The sequence below is a fragment of the Artibeus jamaicensis genome, unplaced genomic scaffold (genome assembly GCF_021234435.1).
Source record: "Artibeus jamaicensis isolate MK-2021 breed Jamaican fruit bat unplaced genomic scaffold, CSHL_Jam_final contig_426, whole genome shotgun sequence".
NCBI classification, from domain to species: Eukaryota; Metazoa; Chordata; class Mammalia; order Chiroptera; family Phyllostomidae; genus Artibeus; species Artibeus jamaicensis.
In genome coordinates, this window is record NW_026521826.1 from 10534072 (window position 1) to 10560799 (window position 26728).

Genomic DNA, 26728 nt, shown 5'->3' on the forward strand with positions numbered 1-26728 from the left:
ACAGGTACAGTATCCAGGAAGATGATGGAAAAAATTTTAAGTATATGCAACAGAAAGGTTTAGGAATCATTAATTTTAATACTCTTCCTCCTTTTTAATATTTTATTTTATGTTTGCAAAAGACCATTCCTAAAATTAGTACTGATGATAGTTAATTATTATTACAACAAAAAATACTTTTTAACAACTTAGTGTGTATATGTATTAGATTCAGCCTGACAACCATATTTTCTCATTCTAAGGTAGTAATTCTTAACTGAATTTCAAGAATCTCTTTGAGAATCAAATGATATTTCTGAACCACATCAAGAGAAAAATCATACATACATAAAACATATATATGTATACACATGTAAACACACACGTGCAGACTTTGACATTAAGAAACAATTGGATTGCCTAGATGTAAACCCTGGCTTGAAAATTTATTATGTGACTTCAGATAATTTCCATACTCCTCTATGCCTTAGTTTCCTCATCTATTAGAGAGAGGGGAATGGCCCTTACCTCATTGAATTTTGTGAGAATTAATTGACTTAATATGAGGCAAGGGCTCAGACCACTATCTGGCCTATAGCACTCCATCAACCTTCATTTTGATGATGACGATGAGCATTTGGAGACATTCACAGACCCTTGGACCTGCAAACCCCCAAGTAACCCCAGGTATATAAACACTGTCTGTTCATGTGAAGACAGGATAGACAAACCCATGCAAAATTATTCTGAAATAAATCTGGGCCCAGATTTAGAGGCAGATATTTTATCAATCTATTTACTTAGAATCTTAATACAACTTTTTTATTTGCTCCAGTTAAAATTTAACTATCTGGCTGGGCTGAATAGCATTTGAGAAAAATAGAATGAAGCAAAGTATATTTAGTTATCTACAGACTTATGAGAGGTCTGGTGTTTTATTTACTGTTCTAGTATTTGTTTTCAAAAATAATTTTAATACATTCAATTAATTTACTTTAATGTTTATCAAAGATTTCTAATATTATCACATCTGATTCTTAAACACCGTTCTGGGTAAGACATAATGGGTATTATTCACCTCTTTTATAAGAAAAATAAGCTCAGATTCAACAGGTAATTTGCCCTATTAAGCAAAAAACAAGTGACACAATTATGGCTGGCTCCCAGATCATCTGAACCCCATGATTTTTTACTTGTTTCTTCAATCAGAAGACAAATAAGCTCCACCTGCAAACTATCTAGAGAGACACGAAAACTAAGTTTTGGACATTATAATCCTTTACAAAAACTAGAGGATCTACTTTTCTAGAAGAAACGAGTGCCTTTTTTGAATGTGATTTTACATACAAAGGGGAAAAAAAGGAAAGAAAATGTTTTCAAAAGTAATGTCAGGATTTGTAGTATTCAAATTACCTCAATTTGAATACTTACCTCATTGTAAGAATAGAGAAAATTCTGGTTTTCTGGGGTATGTGGATGATCTTCTCTTACAAAAACTTCTTTTTGTTCATTCTGTACCCAGAGCTCCAGGCCTCTTGTAGGTGGTGGTTTAATGAAAGGAAGCAAGGAGTTAGTGTCAGGGAAGGATGCTTCAGCACTATGGCCTCTGGGAGCTTTCTTTGTCTCCAACAAAGGGGCTACAGAACATCTTTCCACACTGGGGGACTCCTCAATTTCACTGAATTCAAAAGATTCTATTGTGCTGTTTATAGACACATATTTGGCAGGGTTGCTGTGTTCCACTACTTTTCGGGATGATCGTATGACTTTGTTTCGATTGCTGTAAAACAGAGCTACCCACATGTGAAGTAAAAGCTTCACTTCTTCCACGTTATCAGGTAAATCAGTGTTCCAGGGCCTGAGATTGTAAAGAAAAAACATACAAAAATCACTGAAAATGGTTATTTTAGATGATTTTCTTCTAGGCAAGTGCCTTTATTATTAACCTTAATTTTTGTGTTACGTTTAGTTTTTGTGAACATAGTTTTTAGTGTTCATTTTTATTTAAAAAATTCATGAACATGAAGCAATGAATAAAATAATAATGTTCATTTAATAAGTAATTATGATGTGTCTAATCTAATTTTATATAGGCAGAGAATGGAACCGAAGATCAAAGCTTTAAGTGACTTCTTTCAAATCACAAAACCTGTAAATGGTCGAAAACATGATAAAATATTAGGTCTCTTAACTCCTAGCCTCTGATTTTTCTTTTCTAACATGCAAAGTCTCCTGGACACAGGGTACTTATTATGTGGACAATGGTTTCAGCAATTGCCCAAATCCTCATTTCCTTCCGTTTGCGAAGTGTGGCTTACTCATTTCCACTTTCACATTTCTCTTCTAATAATTGGGAAAGTATGAAGATTAAATGATCTCTGTGGGCAATTCAGCAGAACTATACTGTTTTCATATTACAGTTCTAGAAAATCTCCTGAAACCAAAAGGGGAGATACAAAACAGTTCTGGCCATCGCCAGACAAAAGGAAAGGAAGGACCTGGATTGGGATGACTCAGAGGGTCTATAGAGGTAGGTTTCAGTGAAACAGGGTTAAGGCTAAGATTTGAAATGGCCCTCATCAGTAGATGGGAACATAAATATACATATGCTCTTTTGAGTGTGAGCTCATAACTGAAGCAAGGAAAGAAATTTGACACAAAATTTAGTCATTCACATATCAAATATTCCACTAATAGGTAGCTCAATGTCATTTAATATGGCTAATGCTTCCTGTTGATAGTAATGGTTATCATTCATTAGTATGTGCCAATCACTGTGCAAATCTCTAATGCATATACAGTCATACCTCGGTACTTGTTGGCTTCAGAACTTGTCAAACCCTATACTCATCACACTGACAAGAAAAAAATATTTCATCACTCATTGCTTGCTTGGTACTTGTTGGTTTCAGCGCTCATCACAAGTACCAGAAACAATTAACGATGTGTACTGAAGTACCACTGTAACATCCTCGTAATGTAGCTACTACTAAACTCACACTTAAAAGTGTTTAATGCTCCACTGGCACTGATTGTCTGGAAGTTTGTAAGACATGTAGACTCTCAGTCCCCATTCCAAACAGACTGTCAGAATCTATAGTTCAGGGAAATCCCTAAAAGGATTGTGCACATAATGAAGACTGAGAAGCATTGTCTTAAAACACAGGGACTTCTGGATCACAGAATCCAGGAAGTGGAAGAGCCTAGATCAAAAACTGCATTAGTCCACACTGCAAAGCCCATGCTTCTGCCACTCTGCTATTATTGCCTTGACCCCTTTTTCGAGGAAGATTTACAAAACAACCCCTTGTAAAACCTCTCACTCATACTAATATGATCAACTTCACAAGTTAGAATTCTTTAAATGTTTCTTCTGAAATTCAGTCTTTAAAGCATTATTTCTGTATCTATTTTACATTAAGCTCTCATGTAAATATAATCCAAAGATTGCAAAGCCTTGTGAAAGAACACCTCAAAGTGGAAAGCCATTTACAGGGCTAAAGTTACCTTGCAAAAGTTCTGCATGTGATCACTGATAGATAATAGTAGAATCAGCTTCATATTCAGCATCAGTGAACACAATTGCTTGATATTATTACTGACTCACTGAATTTACATACAACATTGCTTTCTCCTTTCCCAAGGTTTGGCACTAGTATTTCTACTCACTACACCTATCTCAATAGGAAATTCACCTCCGTTTTCATCAAGTTTCACTCCTACTTACCCATGTAATGCTCTTAGGATAGTTTTCTCCAGTGGGTTGTTGGTGTATTTGCTGTCTAAGCTGAATACATAGTTTGCTTCACATTTGAAAGTGACCTTGAAGGAGCCATTACAGCTGAACACAGTACGAGAGCAGTAGAAGTCTCTCAAGCTGGAGGAAAGCAATCTGCTCCTGCGCTTGAGTACCGGGTCCTCAGAAAGCTTTTGAAGAGGAGAGATGTTCTGCTGATGCCGAAATGGCATTACTTTCCCCACTGGGGTTCCAGCTTCAGGGCCTTTTGTACCATTCTTGGTGAAGGCAGGGCCAGGTGCCCCTCTCTGCTGTAGCAGCTTCTTTGAATGTTCTGCAAGGAGCAGAGCATAGGAATGTTCCACAGCAACAAAAGAACTTTGGCTTGTACCAGAAGTTTCTAGTGTCTCTTCAGGAAGTGCTGACTGGGCTTCAACAGGGGCCTGATTGACAGGAACCTCCTCTTGGCTGACAGTGGAGTCTGATGTCAGATTACTCTTCCTTTCAGAGGAGGGCTGAGGTAATGGTCCACCTTTTAGACTTCTAACTCCTCTATGATATTCATGGTCAGATGTACTGCTCAGAGAACGTTCTTTAGAAAGCAAAACATTGTTTTCTGGCAATTCGGACGAGCGGGGGAGGTTTCTGGGCTCGGATGGTGGTGTGGTAGAGGTAGCAGCGCTTAATGCTAGATCAGCTAACAGATTTAGGGCCTGGGAGTCACAACTGACAATGGAATTCTCAGCTGGAGCTTTCTGAGCCACTGTGATATTTTCTGGTTGAGTTGTATTTACACTATTAACATCTTCTTGCCCACGTGATGTAATTTTTGATTGAAGCTGTGAAACAGTTTCTCCTTTGGCTTCAATATAAAAGAAAAAAAACCACATAGCATTTGATATCCATATAATTAAATCTTTGCCATATGTATTACTATGGCTTAGCGAAAATCAATGGTTAAGTCAATACATTCAAGAAAAACCTCTTGATATGCTACATAAATGGTATATTAAAATTTTACTATCAGACTGAGGTCTCTTCCCACTCTCTGATCTATTGTAATATAATTACCAGAGAAACAAGCCCTAAGGAATGTGCATATTAACAAGAAATCACCCTTCGAACCACATACAATGCATCCTGCTCAATTGAGTGAATATACCAAAAGCAGAAAATGAGAGCCCTGCCCTCCAAGGGCTTACAATCTAGTGCAAACATAGGAATCTTGAAGTTTGAATTGTATGTTAACATACTTTCTTAGAAATCATTTCCCTTAACAAGTAATTAATCACCCAAGTTCAATAGAGATGATGATTTTAACCATACTGATGTTTACTTAAAATATGCAATGATATGAATAAAAACTTTTAAAGTCATGAGTATTCAGAAGAGCTAACCTATTTCATCACCTTTTAAAACTTTAATTTCTGCACTGAAAACATTTCTTCTCTATCTGCAAAACAGCAAATCTTCCTGTCTACTGATAATACTCTCTGTTGATAATCAAATCTACCTAACCCACTTGCCTTTAATTAGAAAACTGACAATCTCAAGTGGTTTATTTGTATTCTTAGGACACAGATTCAGCCTTCTCAAATGCAGTTATCATGAAGGACAAAATTCATAATATTAGGCAACCATTCCCTGTAGCAAGTGGGTAGATGGACAAAAAAAGCTAACTGTGCCCCCCTTTATAATTAACAGCAGCAGGTCTGGAATGAATTATTATTAACCTCCCTGCAAAGGACAATGATGACTTCTGGTCAAGATGGTGACACAGACAGACATGGTTTGCCTCTTCACACAACCACATCAAAATTACAACTAAAATATAGAACAACCATCACTCAGAGCCATCAGAAATCAAGTTGAACGGAAGTCTGACAACTGTAGAATTAGAGAAACCATATCCATCCAGACTGGTAGGGGTGGCATAGACAAGGAACAGGCCAGTCCCACACCCACTGTGGGGGATAAAAATTAGGGAGGAATATGCTGGGAATAACACTGATTATAAGGATGGTCAAGGAACTTAGTGAGGACCTCAACAGCACAAAAAAGATTCAGTTAGAAAGGAAGGATATGCTAAATGAAATAAAGAACAATTTACAGGGAAACAGCAATACAGTGGATGAAACCGAGAATTAATCAATGATATGGAACATAAGGAACCAAAAAACAACCAGTCAAAGCAACAAGAAGAAAAAAGAATTGAAAAAAATAAAAAAATAGTACAAGCAGCCTCTGGGACAACTTCAAGAAGTTCAACATTCTTATCACAGGGGTGCCAAAAGAAAAAGAGCAAGAAATTGAGAATCTATTTGAAAAACCAGTGAAAGACAACTTCCCTAACTTGGTGAAGGAAATAGATATACAAGGCCAGAGACTCCCAAACAAGATGATGCCAAGAGGCCCACTCCAAGACACATCATAATTAAAATGTCCAAGGCTAAAGAGAGAATCTTAAAAGCAACAAGAGAAAACCAGTTAGTTAGTTACCTTCAGGAGTTCCCATAAGGCTGTCATCTGATTTCTCAAAAGAAACTCTACAGGCTAGAAGAGATTGATTGGCAAGGAATATTCAAAGTCATGAAAAGCAGGAACCTGCTGCCATGATTGCTCTACCAAGCAAAGCTATCATTGAGAATCAAAGAGCAGATAAAGAGCCTACCAGACAAAAAAATAAACTAAAGGAGTTCATTATCGCCAACCCATTATTACATGAAATGTTAAAGGGACTTACTTAAGAAAAAGAGTATCAAAACAATGAACAATAAAATGGCAATAAATAACATATCTATTAACAACTGAATCTAAAAAACAAACTAAGCAAACAAGAACAGACACAGAATCATGGATACAAACATTTTAATGGCTGCCAGATGGGAGCGGGGCTGTGGGGGAGAATGGGCAAAGTGGTGAGGAGATTGAGAAGTACAAATAGGTAGTTACTGAATAAGGAATATAAAGTACAGTATAGGAGATAGAGTAGCCAAAGGACTTATACGCTAGGCCCATGAATATGAACAATGGTGAAGGGATGGCCTGAGGGAGTCGGGGGAAAAGGGGAAATATCAGGACAACTGTAATAATAATATCATCAATAAAATATAATTTTTTAAAAAAGCCAATGACTGATACATTCAAAAAGAAGAAAACTCTGGTCTAAGGAAGAAAAGTATGTGTGTATGATAGGGAGGGTAAAATTAATCAATCACGGCCCAGTTTTTATTTAAAATAGCAAAACCCAAGGGGATCAGTGGAAGAAAGTAACTCAAAGCCTAGAACTGTCTCATTAGCCACATGTATTGGAAATATAAAATTAATTCTATGCTTTTGACACTAATTTATTGAGACTAATTTCACTCTATGTTAACAATATGGCTCTTACACAGAATATCACCTACAAATATGGTATGGTGAAGACAAAGAATACTGTACTAAAGTCAAGAAAAAGTGTTTGAGTTAATGAATATGAATAGTTTCAGGTAAATCATTTAACTATTGACTTGTTTGAGGTTCTCACTCAATTGAAAATACAATACTGATAATCTACCTTAAAATACATAAGAGAAAGCCAAATGAATTATATAAAAAATATAAAGAGTTCCGTAAATAAAAACTATATTGAAAACTTTAGAAAGGACAGAAAAATCCTTAGTTTCAGTAAAATGACTGAACCTTCTTAAACTCTTTATATTTCAAGCATAAAAAATGAAACAGATTAGTACAGATGATTAAGAAATAAAAAAAACTTAAGAGATTATTTAAAATGTGGTAATTTTAAAACTTTAATTTTGAAAGTGGCTGCACAACACATACAGACATCTGAAACACAAGTCAGCTTATTTTTGCTATATATTTTGAAAACTTTTCATGTTCTGCACCCATTTTTTGGCCAATACCCAATTGCATACACCTTTTCCCATTAGTTTATTAGTCTACAATTATCTGACAGCCAATTTTATAAAGCATTCAAATGACATGGCTAAGAACATAAATATTATATATTAATATATCCTCATGTTACACAGTGAATGACTGGAGAATAAGTTATGAATTTCATAATGTTCTCAAAAACCCAAAAGGAAATAAGACAAAGGTGAGAGATCAGTGAAGATCAAAGCAGAAGGAAAATGCCCTCCTATGGAGGCAATTTAGGGTGAGCTGGATATGGAGTGGTGGAGGGAGGGCACTGGAATGTAAAGAGGAGTGATGCCTGTGGGGAGGCACTGGCAAGAAAGAAACATGTTAGGAAAGAGCAGGAGAGAAATATGGACCCTAGGGGGAAGAGCACATGAACTGCCTTGAAAGAGATGCAGAGATTTTGGTATGGATTCCAAAACTGCAACACTATGGGGATGACAATATGATGAGCTTTTAAAAATTATTCAGTCATCAATATTTTTAAAAAAACAACTTAGAAAACAAAAACCAAGCTCACACCTAATGCCATCACCCCAACAAAACCACAGTTTCTTTCTCTGAAATCTCACTAAATACAGGATTTTTTGAAAAGCTAAAAATACATTAAGGGAGAAAGGAGTTCAGCAAGATTAGACAGAAAAGTGATAGAAATATAAAGGTATAAAACAAAATAAAAAAAACACACAATACAATAGGACTCAATACTGGGGATAAGTAGAACTGCACTATGCACAGAAAGGAAAGTTATGAAGGGATGTGGACCTGGAAGAAGAGCAGGTGTGTGTTCAGTTTCAGATGTTAAGGTCTGTGAAGACAATAGCACTTCCACGTAAACAGGCTGTGTCTGGCAGTTTGAAACACAGAACTTAAGCAGTCATTTGTTCATATAATTAACCTTCATTATCCACTTAGCAAAACTAAGAAAGTAAAACTGCTTTAAATATAAATTTAATGCCTTTTAAAACCAAATACAGGATTCTGTATTACTATTTTGAACAATCTTTTTATTACTTCCTTGGACAAATAAAATTATAGCTTAAACTAATATGGGCCACAAAAATAGTGCCAGATACTACTTGCTTGTGCATTTAGTCATAAAAATGGCCATTTATGACTCTTGTAGACAGTTCATATTCAGGCTTTATGCAAACTAAAAAGTAGGTCTATTTTGTGATATTTGAATCCTTTGCACTTTCCTAATTTAGTTCCAAAAGAAAATCAAGTTACTTAGTTCCATTAGTGTCTGAATTAAAGAATGTAACAAGAATTGATAGATTTTTAATTGTTCTTTCATTATTTCAATACACTAACTTACAACCCTGAAAACTCTGCGTGTGGTGTTTAAATTTACAGGAAGAATATTTCTTACCAGGTTGTGGCTGCTTTCTGATTCTGGGATTCTGATTGCCTTTTACTATATTTACCCTCTGTTTTTGTGGAGATTTCTTCACAGGTGGCTTAGCCCTCGGAACAGTTTTGACTGGAGATTTCTCTTGTTTCCTTGCCCTTTTAGCATTCGTTGCAACTGGAACATCTTTAGAAATAGGAGCTTCTTGGTTTTTCCTATCCAATTTGGTTGTCTGTACAAACAGTGCAGTCAGCACTTCAGCACCTTATGCAGAAAAAGGGGTAGGGGGCTCAGATATTTATCAGCATAGCTTTCCCTTTTTTTAGGGTGTAACTTTAGTAATGAGAAATAAAATATAAAATTTTGGATACTTCATTAAAAGATTTTTTTTTAACAAAGCAAGAGTTCGAAGTTCTCATGTAAATATGAAACTATGAATTTGCTAAGTGTCAGTCTATATTCCTACCAGGTGAAGAGGAAAAATATCAAAGTAATGACTTTAAAAAACAAGGTGTAACTTAATTTTTCTAATTTGCCCTGAGCAGTATGGTTCAGTTGGTTGGGCATTGTCCTGAAAAACAAAAGGTTGCTGGTGTGATCCCGTTGGGGTGTGTGTGAGAGGTAACAGATAATGTTTCTCTGTCACACTGATGTTTCTCTCCCTTCTCCTTACCTTCCTCTCTCTAAAAATAAATAAATAAAATCTTTAAAAGAGATAAAAAAATAAAAATCTCCATCTTTCCAAATATGACAGGTTAAGGCTGAATATGCTAGTTCATAACACTGGGAGACAGATAATGCATTGTACACAAGAGCAACACAGTCCCTATAAGGTAATGTGGTTGAAACTATAATCACACTTCATAGAAGAGATTGTACATTTATAAAGTGTCATCTTATATATTTCCCTTTACTACTCCTAAATATCTAAGTCTTAATACCACCCCCCAAAACCATTTTTAAAGACAAGACAGAAAAAAGCACACTAAACAAAGTCTTCACCTGATTTAATTTCCTACAAATGTGTTATATAACTGCTATCTCTTACAAAATGCTCAGCTTTGCTTCTCACATGGAAGGAAGAAAATAGCCAAAGATGGAGGCACAAGAGGAAAACACAACTAGTGACCACCTGCTTATATAACACAATATAAAGTTTTTAACCTTTTATGAATTAAAAACGTTTAGTAAGTGCTCCCTTTGGACACTTAATACATTTTACCCATTGACTTTATATAATTTCAGTTATTTCCCACCAAAAAAAAAATTAGCCCCAAAGGTATCATATAAAATAATGATACATATAAATGTTGGCAAGTATCAGTATTTTAAAATTACATTATACAGAAAACAATATTTCTAATTGAGATCAGAAAACATGATACTGAACAGTTAAGAAACTGTGATGATTGCTAGTGCAATGCAGAGAAGAGACCAACTCATTTCCTATTTCAGGAGGGGGAGTTAGAGAAAGCAGTGGTTTTAAAAAAAGCTTTAGAATCTCTTCATGTTATACCCCTATTAGACCCCATGTCCCTGGATCTAATTATTTCTCTCCATACTAAATAATAAAGCAGCAATTTTTTAAAGGAATAAGACCTATTTTTCAGCCAGTTCCAAATTTTTAGCATAAAGAAAGGAATGTAAACAAATTAAGAATATAAAGCAGGAAAACAGTAAGACTAAGAAGATAGGAAATAAGATGAGATGACCAAGACCTAGGGGTAAGTTTTTAACACATACACAACAGGGAGGGAAATCTCTCACAGCCCAGGTCCTGGGAGGAAAAACTGAAACATAAAAAAACCAAGGTTGTCCTTCAGGGACTCCTCTGCTTATTTCTATTATTCAATGCCATGGTTTTCAAACTGCATGCAATAATCCACTGATGGGTTATAAAATAAATTTCATGGGATGCAACCAGATTCATTCTTAAATAAAACAGAATGGTGTAGAAAATATCAGATTGTATTACACATACGGCATATGTCTTTTGAAATTTTTGTTTCAGTCATGTGAATTTTTATGCACTGGACTACAAAATGAAACACATTTCTTATACTGGATGAAATTTAAAACATTTGAGAAACAGACAATATATACATTGAATTATAGATAATTTATTTAACATCTTAAAGTAAATTGGCTCATACACAGTAGAAACTCAATACAGTTGGCCTGGAATTTATTTGTGATTCACTGCTTTCTATAACCATACTTTCCAGCATGCTCCTAAACACATATACAAACACCATTTTTGCAAACTGTAGAAGGCCAAAAGTAACCATTTGTTGAACCACAGGCTAAAACCCTAATTATCTAGAATTCTGGGGTTCTACATATGCCTGATGTTTCTTCTCTAGGCACCAAACTTTCTAGAATCAAAATAGTACAGATAGGGTTGACACACCTTTTTGTGAAAGACCAGACAGTACATTTTCAGCTTCGAATGTCCTACGTTCTTGGTCACAACCACTCACCTCTGCCAACATCATGTGATGTAGCCAGAGACAACTGGTTCAGGAGGGGCCCTTTGACCACACTTTGCTGATCCCTTCTCTAAAATGTCACATAGTATATAGTGCCCTACTTTTCAAAAAAATATACCACCTATAATCTGAGATGGCCCTAAGGCGAAATTGTGTTGTTTGTTTTACTATGTTCACTAAAGTACATTTAACTACATACTAAATGTCTCCAGACTTTGATTCTCACTCAACGTTTATAGGGCAACAAAACCACTTGTAGAACTGTTTCAGTTCCCTAGGCCGCTAAACATTCTATTTCAATAGGTCTATGGCAGGATCCAGGTCACCATTTTTAAAACCTCTGACACACATAAAGAATTAGAAATTCTGCCCCAGACTGTTTGGAGGTTCCAGGCATTTCTCCTCCCCTCTTCATACATGTTCGGGCTAATGCTGGTTATTACTTTTTGCTGGTATTGGTATTCCTGATTTTAGAAAATTCTCTTCTTCCACTCTTGCTTGTCTGAAGATAGCTGAGAAACAGGATAACCATCTTTCTAGAATGGTACATTAATAACTGATGGCTTGAACACTTTTAGAGTAAAATATAGCTTTTGGTGGGTGGGCTTTTGAGGCGGTATCTTACAGTTTTTCCTATTTCTTGACTTTAATCTGTCACCTGCCTCAATGCTTCTCAAACTTAAGCATGCAGACAAATGACCTGGAGAGCAATGTTAACATTTCTAACAAACTTCTAATACTGCAAAGCTGACGTCCACAATGATCAGAAAGGAAAAGTGTTAGAACACAACACTTATAACTAACTCATTTAATAGTTCCCATAAGTCATGCTTACCTCTTTTTCTTTTCTGAGGAAACTGTCCTTTAACTAATTTGAGAGTTGCTGGAGGGACTGAACCCTTGTTCGCTCCAGCAGGAGTTCTTTTGGGGAAGGGACGACACAAGTTCATTCTTTTACTCTGCACCAAAGGAGGTGTGCTGGCCTTTCTCTTCGGCTGAACTCTAAGATTTGATGCTGGATTTAAGGGAACTACAGTTCTCTTCCTAGCTTTAAATGTTTCTTCAGAATTCTTTTTTGTTTCAGTTTCTCTTCTTACTTCTGCCTCTGAGTCCAGAAATTCAGAATCTGGAGTCATAACTAAAGAAAATCCAGCATCACAAATTCCATCTGAAATACAGGGAGACTGAGGACGCTCTGCCAATAAATCTAACGCCGTAGATACTTCCAAAATGTACCCACTAGGATCTGAAAAATAAGACTTCAACTGAGTTAAAGACTTTAAAGAGCACTTTTCAGCTGGAGGAACCAAGTCAAAACTATTGGACAGTCTGCCAAAAAATGCAGTCTCTTTCATTTCATCCTGAGAAGTGGTAGTCAGTGGACTTCTCTCCATCTTGCAATATTCTTGGAAATTATGCTTTACTAATGTGTTTAAACACATTCCTTCTTCAGTAAATGATTTCTTTGCTTCTAGCAGGGCACAATTAAGGGCAGGTAAAATAGGTACCACCTTCAATGAGATGTCATCTTCAACTTTCAAGTCTTTAAACCCTAAAATATATATACATACATTAAAAACCTCAAATGTTTTAGCCTTTATTTTACAAAAATGTACAGACAAAAATGCTTTAAATTACAAAATCATAAAATAGTTAAATATAATATAGTGTTTCAAATGAATATTAAAAGACTTATTTAATGAAAAAATATATATCCATGCATATGTAACCACATGAGAGAGGGAGAGAGGGAGAGAGAGAGAGAGAAAATGAGAACTGGAAAAGAAGCATCCAAATGCAATCATCAGGTCAGAGTGAAGAGGGATGACCTGCCTCCAAGCTGGATCTCATCCGACCAGGAACCCAGCATCAGCTCCATGTACCATCAGAGCAATAGCACTGGCACCTAGAGTTGGCAGATTTGCTATTCTACTTTTTAATTATCAGTTTCTGCTTTTAAAATATCTTATTTATCTCTACCTTATATAATTTCAAAATTTTTGTTAAGAAATATTTATTGACTTTTGGAGAGAAAGAGAAATATCGATTTGTTGTTCCACTCATGTATGCATATATTAGTTGATTCTTCCATGTGCTCTGACCTGAGATTGAACCTGCAACCTTGGGTATCAGGATGATTCTCTAACCAATTGAGCTACCCGGCCAGGACCATTAAAAAAAAAAGTTATAATGCTAACCAACTGTGCTGAAAAAAGTAAGAACCTTAAGTAAGCCTCAAATTTCATCACCTTCTCTATCAAGTAAAAAAATTTTTTAAATTAAGTAATTAAATCAACTAGTCTGTTTTACTTCCTCTCACTTTTTGAAATGCTCACTTTTGTCAGCACATCAATAACCTTAAGGAGAAAGAGGGGGATAAATTAAAAAATTTAAGAGTTATCATAACAACTTAATAATGTAAGAGTAATCAGATCACTAAGAAGTGGTTAATAAAGTTCAAGAAAATTTATGAGTTATCAATAATAAAGACCCACAGATAACAATGACTTCTGGTACCTACTAAACTGAAGTATGAATTACATTATTTTTAAAGAAAAATAACTGCAAAATTAAGAAAACATCAAATTAGTCCTAGGTAAATATATCTGCACTTGAGCAGATACTGTGAAAAGGAATAAAAATACAAATATGAATAAGCAAAAATGTGGCTACACATTAAAAATTCCTTTCTTTACAATTTATCATTTAAAAAGTAATAAGTGAAGAAAAATAAAATATAAAAAGGTTCTTGCTTTAGCCAGGTGGCTCAGGTGGTTGGAATGTCATCCGTACACCAAAAAGTTGCAGGTTTTTTTTCCCAGTGTGAGCACATAGCTAAGTTGTGGGTTTGATTCCCAGTCAAGGCACATATTGGAGGCAACTGATAGATGTTTCTCTGCCTCTTCTCTCTGCCTCTAAAGGAAAAAAAGGTTCTAATGTACTACCAACAGTTCATTCTAAAGTAGCATTTTTCCAGACAACTGCATTATTTCAAGAATTTAGAGCTCTGGCTGGTATGGCTCAACTGGTTGGAGTATTGTCCCTATAAACTGAAAGGTTGTGGGTTCAACTCCTGGTCAGAGTACATGCCTAGGTATAGGTAGGGCCATGCATAAGAGACAACCGACTGATATTTCCTTCTCACATAGATGTTTCTCTCCATCTCTCTCTCCCTCCTTTCCCTTTCTCCCCACCCCCTCCCCCTAAAATCAGTAAGCATGCTCTCTGGTAAGTTTAAAAAAAATTTTAGAAGGCAGAACCCAAAATGAGCTGTAACAGACTATTATAAAATCTATGACATAGAACTTTTTAAGTCCGCTAAGTAAAGTGCCTATGAATTTAAAACAAATAACCTTAGTTCTGACCCTCTGAAAAACCACATATAGAAAATGTCTTAATGAATCAGAGAGGGGTGCACACTGCAACATAACTCTCCGATGTTTGTTCAACCAAATCCTGTGCTCTTAAACACCAAATGGTGCAGGCAGGGATGTTACTTATTTGAATGGTAGTTTACATTTAAAAAAAAATTTTTAAAGATTTCATTTATTCATTTTTAGAGAGGGGAAGGGAGAGAGGAAGACAGGGAGAGAAACATCAACATATGGTTGCCTCTCGCGTGCCTCTTACTGGGGACTTAGCCTGCAACCCAGGAAAGTGTCCTAGACTGGGAATTGATAGAACCGATGACCCTTTGATTTGCAGGCCAGCACTCAATCCACTGAGCCACACCAGCCAGGGCTGTAGTTCACATTTAAAAATAAGAATGACATCAGAGCTCTGAAAGAAGAGGAAGGAGTATTGGAAAGGAATTAGAAGCTAGCTCGAGAGTTGGTTGTTTGACCACAAGTTTAGGCCTCAGTTCCATCATCTTTGAAAAGGTCATATTAAGAATACCTATTTTAAGGGCTGCTAAATCAGTTATTGCATACCTACCACAAAACCTGACAAGTAAACCTGACAAGCATTGCAAGTAAATGCGTGAAAGTACAAACAGCTATTGCCATTATATTGTTATAATTTGTAACTGTTTAGTCCAAATAAGTGATGCTGAAGAAAATGCAGTTCTGTTTTGAATAATGGATTGCAATTTTACGAAATCAACTTTAAAAACATTTTTGTATTGGTTGTTGGTCTATAAATGCTACACACAAATTTGTGTTTAGAGTGATTATAAAGCAAGGAGGAAAATTTCCTCAGACAACAAAAAGAAACGACTCATTTCACTTTATTTACTTGTTTGGCAAACATTTATTATTTTTTATATGCTTGGCATTGCTAGGCAGTAAGGATACAAAAGGGTACAAGAAAGGCAGGCATTAAATCATATATAAGTAAATACTTAAATTCAATTAATGATAAGTCTAGGGTACTCACTGAGGTCAGAGTGGTGATGGGGAATCATAAAGTAACATAAACTGACACCTGACAGATATGAATAACAGACCAGAATAGGTCAGAGCTTCTCTTGATTTTATTCATTTATCCAGCCCCTTATGCCAAGAACCTTTTTAGACTTCATTTCCTAACTGCCCTCTAAAATTTTAATACCACAGATAAGTTGTATATCTATTTTTTTTACTGTATTAGTAATGTTTTTTGCACTATAGAGGTAAATACCACCCAATAAAAGGGAAGGACAAGTAGTCCAGACAGAGAACTGCATCTGTGAAGGTCATGACTCCTACTTATTTGGTGGACTGATAAAAAGTACCTCCTAGCTATTGTTGTTTTTTTTAAGATGAATTTTTATTTATTTTTAAATCACTTTTAGCCATAGTTGACATAAAATACTGTATTAGTTTCAGGTGTATGATGTAGTGATTCAACATTTATATGCCTTACAAAGCAATCACCATTAAGTCTAGTAACCACCTGTCACCATACAGAGTTATTATACTACTATTCTCCTGGCTATTATTGTTCAATACCAAATAAATTCAGTTTTGAACATGCTTAATTTGAGGAACATCAGAGACATCTTAACTGAAAAAGTTAACTGACAGGTGGATATCTGGGTATGAAGCTCAGAAAGAAGAGTAAGTATGCAAAGGGGATGAAGAATTGACCAGGGAGGTTGAAGGAAGAGTTATTTAAAAGAATACTTACTAGGGTTGATGGGTAAGTAAGTTAAGGACAAAAAATATGCAACAGATTTGGTGAAATGGAAGCCACTGTGCCCTTACCTGTTGACAGGGATGAGTGGAATAAATGTAATCCATGTACAGCCATATGCTCATCTCCAAAATCTATACAGAATGAGAATCAGAAGACAAGTTAGGTTGCTGACCTTACCTTATAAAACAAAAAGTAAACATACTGAAAAATAGTTTTTTTTAAAAGTTGTCCTTACTTGTTTCTGATATTAAGGCTGATGATGTAAGTAAAATGAAAACCCCACGATCTTCTAAGCATTTGATGAGTGCCTTGAACATTTAAAAAAAAAAAAAGAAGATTCAATTCCTCTCCTCCCTCAACCACACTCAAAATTCTCTGCAAGTAAATAAATAAATATCTTAAAATATTAATGTTTATGGGAATCAGGAGAATTTTGCCCCCAGTATTAGGAATTGCAAGTCCCTTTAGTGCTCAATTAATCTTGGCTCAATCAGGGCTACATATAATAACTAGAAAATCAAGGGTTAGTTTTAGGATAATGACAAACCCATCAGAAAAGACTTTCACTTTTTCACTGAGATGTTTAACATTTCATACTGCTGACTAAGTAGCCAATCCATTACCATTTAGCTACTACAAATTCAAGGTGAATTAGATCTATGATTAGAAGCTTAAGCTCATGTTTATATACAACATGTCACAGAATACTAAAACTAGAAAGACTAGAAGATTCTATCTAATAAAAGAATCCTTTCCACAGTATCCTGAGATGGAAAATAAATTAATAGAAAAGAACATAATTAGCTCCTGAGGCAACAGAAAATGCAGATGAAAATAAATTCTCTCTCCCTTTCTCCATCCACCAAGGGGGAATCTTAAGCTCAAAACAAACAAACAAACAAACAAACAAACAAAAACAAAAGAAACAAACCTTGACATTTTAATGTTTACAGCAAATTGGGGAGTTTATCTAAATACCATCATTCTAAATCATAAAAATAGTTTCTCTTTTCTGTTACCATTTCTAAAGCCTATATACCCATAACAAAGATAAAACCCAAAGCTTATATAGTAATTTTTCAGTTAAAAAAAAAACTAAACAAAATACACCAATAAAATATTCTATTTTAAAGATTGATAGGTCAGAAGCTTAATACTATGGCAAATTGACACATCAATAACATTTCAAGTATGAAAAAATTTTTCTAACATTTCTTAGTTCTAATTACTATAGCAGAACTAAGTTTTGACACTGATAATTCACATATAAAACATCATTGTGAGTTTCCATACCTTTCTATTATAATAGTATAGCCCCTATGCATTATGCATTCAATAGTTTATATTTTTGTCTCCCCACAGTCTTCAAGTTCCTTGATGGGAGGAACTATTTTCTATTTTTGACTCTGGCACATAGTAAGCACTCAAGAAAGAATTACTAAATAAATACATCAGTAATTACATATACCCACAGCTTTGGTATCTATTAAATTGCAAACAGGTATAGTTCTTGTTTCATTTTCTATTGATGTAAAAAAGTGACAATAATTAGTTTCTACACTGTTCTGCAATTTAATTTTGTAAAATAGATAAAAAGTAAAATTCCTATCTACTTAAAACCATACCTCTCTATCTTCCAAAAATATGTAAATGAAAATAGAAATATGTAGTATAAATTATTAGACTCAAATTATGTGTTGACAGGGCTACATAAAATTTCTATTTTAACCTTTATGGGGAGAAATCATAGAATTTTTTAAATGTGTACTTCTAGATACTTACACACAGAAAATATCTAGCCACGCACGTGCTTAACACCCTTTTAAAAAGAGACCTTTCTCTGTACTGTTCTTGAAGTTCAGTGTTCTAGGTACAAGCCCACATACAGTTTATTCTAGGGCTACTTATTGCTCATCCACTATACACCAAGGTGTCAAAGATGCTTAAGATGTGATACTTGCCTTCAAGAAACTCAGCGTCTAGCTGGGGAGACTGATATATAAAAATTATTCATAATATATGAAGCAAGAAAAGCATGGAGCACTGAAGAGGACCTTGAGTGATGTGTAATTTCTGTAACTATTATTACTTAACAGGTTTCAAAGCCAAGTTCTGCACCAAATCTCTATTATTTTCAATACTATAAGCACTCACAAGTAGTCCCTTCTCTGATGGATTTTCTTAAAGTATCGCTGGACTTTATTCCTCTTTCAAAAATAAAATCAACTATGGTTCTTCAAATATTATAGCCTACAATTCTAGTTATTCAGTCAGCATCCAATGTTGCCCATTCCAACTCCTTACTACAGAAAGAGTTCTCTGCTGTGGAGTACCACTGCAGTTTGAGTGGGACTAACCTCATACCCGATTCTGGAAGGTGAGCTCTCAATGGTTAGAGATAATTAGTATAGTCCATTTCCTTTGCAGTTACTAACTGAGAGATGTACAGACCTCTCTTCCCCCTCCACCTCCCTCTTCCTTCCTCTCCTCTTTCTCCCTCCCTCCCTCCCTTCCCCCCTTTCCCCCTTCATCTCGCCCCCCACCTCTCTCTCTCTTTGAAAACAGAGATTAGTACCACTGACTAGCAGTCTCAGGATGAAACTATCATACAGAGGAGGGTGGAGCTGAAGAGAAAGTCCTGAGCAAACAGTAGTTGAACTTGTCTTATCACCTAGAATTGAAAAGTACAACCTGTTAAAACTCTTTATTGTTTAAGCCAGTTTGGGTTTCTGTTACAAGCAACTTAAACTATGTTAACTGACACTATCCCTAAGACAGCTTACCTTCAAAGGCTCTACACATATTCTACTTTAATTTATTGATTTCTTGTTACTTTAGCAGACAGTCCATCATGTCAATGAAGGGCTCAAAACTTGTTTGATCAGTGTCCTAACACTCACACCATCTCCTTTGGGAAGTTTAGGAATCACTCAGTAAAGAGTTAGTGTCTACTTCTATCCTCACAATGAGGAACCCTGGTTAACATAACAAAGTCTTTGTATCTGATCTATTTCTCAGTAGAGTACCACTTTCTACACTAGAAAACAGTAGAAGCAGCAATATTTCTGCTCTCCCCCCCATAAACCTATGGAGGGACACAGGTCACTTTTAAAGAACTGTCTCATAAGTGGTCTTTTGATTAATTCCAAACCACTAGGAATCTACTCAATTCTTTTGCCATAAAGTAAACAAACAAAAAGAATGAGAAAAATTGTCCTTTTATTCTCAAAATCTGTAGTATAAACTGACTAGTGAAGTATAAACTAAGATGCAAAGATGATGAAAATATCAGTCCATAAATATGATGTCAATAACATCAATCAATATTAAAGGATAAAAATCTTTTCAGCAAGCTAAAATGATTTAATTTAGGCACAACAACTATTAATTAGATACCAAATTCTTAATTAAAAAAATACTTATTTTACATTGATCATTCTTACCAATTGCTTATTTTTAATGACTTCCATTACTTTATCTATTTTTTCGCCTTGTTTGTTTGATAGTTCAACTTCATACATATTGAAGCACATATCTTGGCAACAGACTGGACAAAAATCAGAAAAACAACATTTCTTACTTTAAAATGCTATTATACTTTTTAAATAATTAATTTATTCATTTTATATAGTAAGACAAAAGAAAAACTAAGAATACAATTTTAAAAAATTATCACCCAATTTTCTTAGTTATAAAACATCTTAAAGTTACTGTATAAAGTATTTGAAAACAATGCTTTCATTTATATTGATACTACTATAACAAGGCAAATAAAACACTATATAAATAATGTAAACATCATTGAGTGAATTAATCTAAATGAGAGACACTTTCATTTCACTCTTTCTGCTTTTTCCCTCTCGTTTACAAGTATGTAACTAGGATGATGAGCACACAATGCCCTATATAGATGATATATATAGGTATAGTACATTCGAAACTTATATAATCTTATTCACCAATGCCACTGCAGTAAATTTAATTACAATAAGAAAAAAGAAGTATATACATTAATAAAAGTAAAAATCATAAAAACTTCGGTCTCCTCAAAAGAAATGGTTATGAATCTTCAACTATTTGTAAGCATATCTGTTTACTTAAAACACTCAATACTCTATTAAAGCTAGACTTTGCAATCATAGATGAAACTACCTTACATACTTTCTAGCTGGCCTCCAAGGAACTGAATCACATAGCAACTCTGCAACTTTCACAAAAGACTCAAATTTTAAGAATCGCTTAAGGAAAAACAAAAAATTAAGTGTATGTGTAAGAGGGGTAAATAACTGGAACAAAGCTCCAGACATACAGTATATCATTATATTTGAACAGACCTTTTTGCTGCTCCAAGTAATTCTGTTTTCGAAAGGCAGCTTCTGGTAGTCTTTTTTTCAAAGATGACACTTTCATTACATACTTAAAATCTAGTTCATGTGGTCTAAAAAACAAAACAATATCATGCAATATAATAAACATTGAAACTATCTACACCTTCATATACAAGATTTGGTTTTCTAATAAAAATATTGTAACCACAATAAACCACCTTTAAATTGGTAAACTCCAGGTCAAATAATATGTCTATTAATAAATACTACAGATTTTCAAATATATGACACCATAAACCATGGTCTGCAAATTTGTTCGTATTTTTCTGAATATATGTATTTTTGGTATAAATAAAATACTCAAATGTGTTGAAGAATTATGCATACTGTAATGAGAATTTTTCATGTAAGGATCGAAAACTTTTGACAACATTGCGCTGCCTACCATGCAATGTCACAGAACAAACCACACTGAGACTTTTGCATAATTTCACATGAATTCTTCTTCCTTCTTTAAAATTCATTTTGAAATACTTGTAGACTTACAGATGCCCTCTTGCTCCCTAAATACACCTGTTTCCTTAAAAAAAGGAACATTTCCCTATACAACTACAAAACGATTAGCAAAATCAAGAAGTTAATGGTATAATACAATTAATTAACCTATAGACCTTATTCAAATTTTGCCAACTGTCTCACTGAGGTCCTTTATAAAAGAAGAAAGGTTTTTATACATAGTCTAGGGTCCTATGAGGATGACACTACATTAAGGGTATGTCTCTTCAGTCTCCTTCAAAGTGGAAGAGTCTGTCTGTCTTTATCTTTAACGACTTTGTATTTCTGAACGATGTATACCATTTATTTTGCAGAATGTCTCTCAATCTTGGTATGTCTGTTTCCTCCTGATGTGAGTGGTAGGAATACCACAGAAATGATATGTTACTCACGTGCTTTCTGATGTGATGCACAAAAATACTAATTTCATTCCTGACAATGATAAGTGCTTATTAGTTAAGATGGTATCTACAGTTTTTTTTCATTGTAAAACCTGTATTTTTCTCTTTGTAATTAGTAAGTTAGTTGTGGGAAAATACTGTGAGATAAGTACATACCATCAAACTTTCACCTACTATTTTAAGCATCCACTGATTATTATGGTGTTGCCCATGGTGATTTTCTAATTCCACCATTCAGTCTATACTTATTAGTTGCATTCTGTAGTAAAAAAGAACTTGCCCTTCTTTGTCATTTATTTATTCACAGAATACTTACTTTAGTCTATGGATAATATCTCTATCTCCTTAAAAAAGGCCAATAAAAAATTAATTTAAATAGCACATCAGTTTTCATCTTATATTTCAATGAAATTAAGTCTACTTTTCAATGGTTTTCAATACTAAGGATAGACTAAAAAATATTTCATAAGATACCCTTCACTGTTCTCCAGAAGAAAATATAATTCATTATAATGTAAATACACAGCAGCTATTTATAGCTGTATATTAAATAGAGTATATATTTATAGCTGAATATTAGAGTATATATTTATAGCAGTATATTAAATAGAGTATATATTTATATACTCTATTTAATACTATACCTGTCTAGGAAAATCTAATCTAATGTGACTATTAGAAAGTCAGACACTGCAAATCTTAATAAAGACTCAGTAATACAATTAAGTGGCTATAATATGCTATATGTACTATCTAGGCAAATCCAACTTTTGGGGGGAGAGTCAAACTTCTGGTATTAAATAATTTTCCAAAGAATGGATTAAGATACTAAAATTTTAAAAAGTGAGTTGGCAAAGATTATAAAACATTTATTTTTAAGGCGAAGGTCAAAATTTACATATGAATTTAGGTCTCCTGTGTCATAATCCTAGATACTCTATGCATCTGGCCCAGTAGTACTATAATCTAAAACCAAATACAATTGCTATATTTCATACCAGTGCCAACAAGCAAGAATTCAAAAATCAGAATTTTAAAAATTATACAAGCCCCAGCTAGTGTAGCTCAGTGGATTGGCCTGTGAATCAAGCCACCGTGGTTCGATTCCCAGTCAGGGCACATGCCTGGGTTGCAGGCCAGTTCCCAGCAGGGGATGCAGGAGAGGCAACCATACGTTGATGTGTCTCTCCCTCTCTCCTTCCCTTCCCCTCTAAAGATAAATAAATACAATCTTAAAAAAAACCTTAACACATATTGAAAAAAATTATACAAGCATTAGTAAAGAAGGCAAATTCAGTACTTACAGTTGTGTTGGAACCACTGTACCATACGAGGACCACAGAGTTAGATCACAAAGCAAGCAGCCTTGAATAATTAATTTTCCTTTCCATGGAGAGATGAGGACTTTAAGAAACAAGGGTAAGGAAAAAATGAGTGATTTTATTTATGAACAAAATAGTTACTTTAAAAAACTTAAAAGAATCAATTAAATAATTCCTTACCATTTTCACTGAGTTCAAGCCTAGGAAAAAAAAAGAAGCAATTTTGTAAGAGCAAAGTAAACAAATAAGTAAAACAAAGTATGTACATATAATTACATACCTGCTTTTATGAGCTGGTGCTGCCATCTTTATAGGCTCTCTGTACTGAAAAGCGACAATTACATAAGGATGAATCTGTCTAGGTCTCTCAGTAACCCTGCTGCCCGAAACTTCATACAGGTAATACTGAAAGAAAAAGAATTATAATCAGGGTAGCACTACAGTATTCCATACGTACCAAGCTGATGGCAACCTACCCAGTCCTGAAACTGAACACATTAGACACAGAAATGTACCTTGAAAATGATTTATACCTGACTCAGTTCAAAGGCGCGAAAATGACTTGTCTTGCGAGAAACCTTGTTAGTATTTGCAGCCACGTGGCAATCATAGCCAGAAGATGGGCTAATATAGTTAGCTGTGTAATTCTCAGACACAAACTTGACTTTTCCCTAGAATGAAAATATTATAACTAATCAGATGTATTCAAATAGCAATGACCTTACTTTAGGATTAATTTACAAGTAGCTGAATAAAGATTTGGATGTATATGAACTAACAATTAACTGTGTTAAAAGTCAGAACTATAGTTCCTGGAAAATTATCTTTAAGATCAACAATAGTTTTAATTATTCATGAATCCCTTAAAATTGTATTTAAAAATTGGATGCTTGGGCATCTGAGGCAGCTGTCCACTTTTTTATTTTTAATTGTACTTTCTTCCATTACCAGTTAGTCCTCTTATTACGGTGTCCCAACCCCCGTAATCACCACACTGTTTCCATGTCCATGAGTCCTTTTTCCTTTCTGCTCAATCTATCCACTTCTTTTATCACGGTATCAAAGGAATACATGAATTATCCCATATTCAAGAGAACCCTTTCTTTAAAATAAAAACTATATAGCTTGCCGAATAGATCGGTTATTCAATGACTATAAGATGAAAGATGACAAGTGAAATCTAAAATTTCTAAAGATGAGTTTCTAATCTGAATATTAAGTTATCAATTGTAAATTACAGACCAAGATACATCTATTACACCAGGACTCATAATTCATCAAGAAGAAAATACACAGTAAAGTGCTAACAGACCATTGGCTCTGATTTTTAAACAGCCAACAGTATTTCCTCTTAAAGACTTCTTTCTCAAGAGTTACATGTCTTCCAGAAAAAAACAGCAGTTGACCTTACCATATCATGAAATATCATACGATTTTTAAGGCTGTTTTGAACAACACAGTGACACAGATGGGAAAAATAAAAATATACAAAATATATACCAAAATGAGGTATGAGATTGCAACTTTCATTTTTATTTTTACAAGAATTATTTAAAATAAGTTTGTTTTTGTTTTGTTTTGTTTGTTTGCTGTTAAGGTCCTGCCTCTTCATTTATAGTACCACTGAAGGCAATTCTTTGGTTTAAGAAGCCAAAGAATGTAAACAGTATGTACCACAACCTCTATCTCCTCTCCCTCTAACATCTTACAATGTTGAGCATGGCTGGCTTTTGAGCAGTAAAGTAAGGAAGACTGAGAATAAGTAGGCAAAAACTAAATAGCAGTATCTACCAGACATGGTGGTTGGTATACAGGGGCAAGAAACCAGGGGCAAGAAACCAAGGGCAAGGCAATCTGATGTAATTAAGAAACCAAACATTTGTTATCTAAGCTGACAGGCATACTTTTTGCCGCGGAACTATAGTACTTATCATGGAACAGGAGAGGGAGGACTGAGAGAGGAAAAGCAGTGACTGTGTGCCAGTGCAATGTTACTTTCCCTTCGGCTCTTGGGGACAGATTGTGAAATATAAAGTGTTTATACTCTTTTAAAAAATCAATACTGTTAGATTTATAACCACAGAACTTAGCTAAAACAAAAGCAAAAACAGCAAAAAGACCACAGAATATGTTCTCAAAAAGTCCACCAACCTCTAAAATCAGTGCTTTCCTACTACTTGAGTGAAAATTCTAATTGCAAAACTCACTTGTATTGGACTATTAAAGGGCATTTTAGAATTTCTGACTGCCCATCAGTAAATGAGTAGATCAAAAAATATGGTACACTGACACAATGAAATACCAGAAAGGAGCCCCTACCCTCCACAACAGCATGGATGGAAGTGGAGAGCATTTGCTAAGTGAAATAAGCCAGGCAGTAAAAGACAAATACCATATGATCTCACCTATAAGTAGAACCTATTCAACAAAACAAACAAGCAAGCAAAATATAACCAGAGACACTTAAATAAAGAACAAATGGACACTAACCAGAGGGGAGGGGGATAATGGGGGAAAGAAGGGGAAGGTTCATCAAGAACATTTGTAAAGAACCCATGGACAAAGCTAAAGGGGGGTAAGATTAAGGGTGGGTAGTAGGTGGGGGTAGATGGGGTAGAGGAAAGAAGTGGTGGGAAAATGGAGACAACTGTACTTGAACAATAAAAATAAAAACAAGAATTTCTGAGATCAGTTAGTTATAGGTGCGACATGAAGCTATAAACAAGATCTGGATGTTTCAAGGATAAAGAAAATAAAGGTTTCTTATTTTGACATTTTATACCAGACAACAAATTCTGTTTTCTAAATTCATCTCTCATAACTATAACCATATTGTTTTACAAGCAGTTACTTGTTTTCTGTTATTTAATGTCTAAAAAGCAGCACTGTGAGGAGTGAAAGGAACACTTTTCATTGAATACCTTTTCTATTATTTCAAGTTTTTAAAAAATGTGTTCATAGCTCATTTGTTACATAAACAAATTTTTGTCTTTAAAGGAAAACAGAAACATCAGTTGCATTTTTGACTTTGAATAGCTGTCTTTCATGAGGACTATGTTTAGCAAATGATCTGCAAAGAACATTATCAGCAAGAAATTATACAGAAGCACATTTATGCTTTACCTTAATTAGATTAAAAATTACAACATAACCAGACTTTCCATGATACCATGGTCTTGCATGAAGACAGTCTGAGTATCTGGAAATGTATACACCTATAGAAGCATAAAATATAGATTAATTTACACTTTTAAAAGATTATTTACACATATACAATTCTCATGTAGGATGACCTTTAACTGAACAAAACAACACAAAAGATAAAGTCAACATTAAAAACTGTTTTGAAACTGCTGACTTTTTAAAAACTATTTGAGTTATTCTAAAGGTACAGAAACATTAGAGCTAAGATAAGACAGAACATATCTGGTTGACAACCAATTTTCTACTAGGGTCTAATAATTGAAAAGGGATAAAGTTTCACATTCTTGGAAAATTCTAAGTTTTTCTGTTTGTTTGTTTTTT

At 34.5% G+C, this 26728-nt stretch overlaps 1 protein-coding gene across 9 annotated transcripts in view; it reads right to left on the reverse strand.

The window, feature by feature from the left end:
- The window catches only part of TASOR2 (transcription activation suppressor family member 2), a 74476-nt gene that overhangs the window by 19196 nt on the left and 28552 nt on the right, over positions 1–26728 (reverse strand). For 4 of the 9 annotated variants that reach the window (XM_053665851.1, XM_053665847.1, XM_053665849.1 and 1 more), the window contains 11 exons: positions 23484–23608; positions 23384–23403; positions 23186–23285; positions 20932–21035; positions 20041–20144; positions 16833–16905; positions 16666–16728; positions 12315–13031; positions 9012–9254; positions 3707–4577; positions 1411–1837 (listed from right to left, as the gene is read on the reverse strand). In XM_053665851.1, coding sequence (XP_053521826.1) covers positions 1411–1837; positions 3707–4577; positions 9012–9254; positions 12315–13031; positions 16666–16728; positions 16833–16905; positions 20041–20144; positions 20932–21035; positions 23186–23285; positions 23384–23403; positions 23484–23608 — 2847 coding nt within the window. Of the gene's footprint in view, positions 1–1410; positions 1838–3706; positions 4578–9011; positions 9255–12314; positions 13032–16665; positions 16729–16832; positions 16906–20040; positions 20145–20931; positions 21036–23185; positions 23286–23383; positions 23404–23483; positions 23609–23736; positions 23875–26326; positions 26419–26728 lie in introns of all 9 variants that reach the window. The other 5 variants (XM_037156675.2, XM_037156647.2, XM_037156699.2 and 2 more) reach the window with 3 other exon arrangements.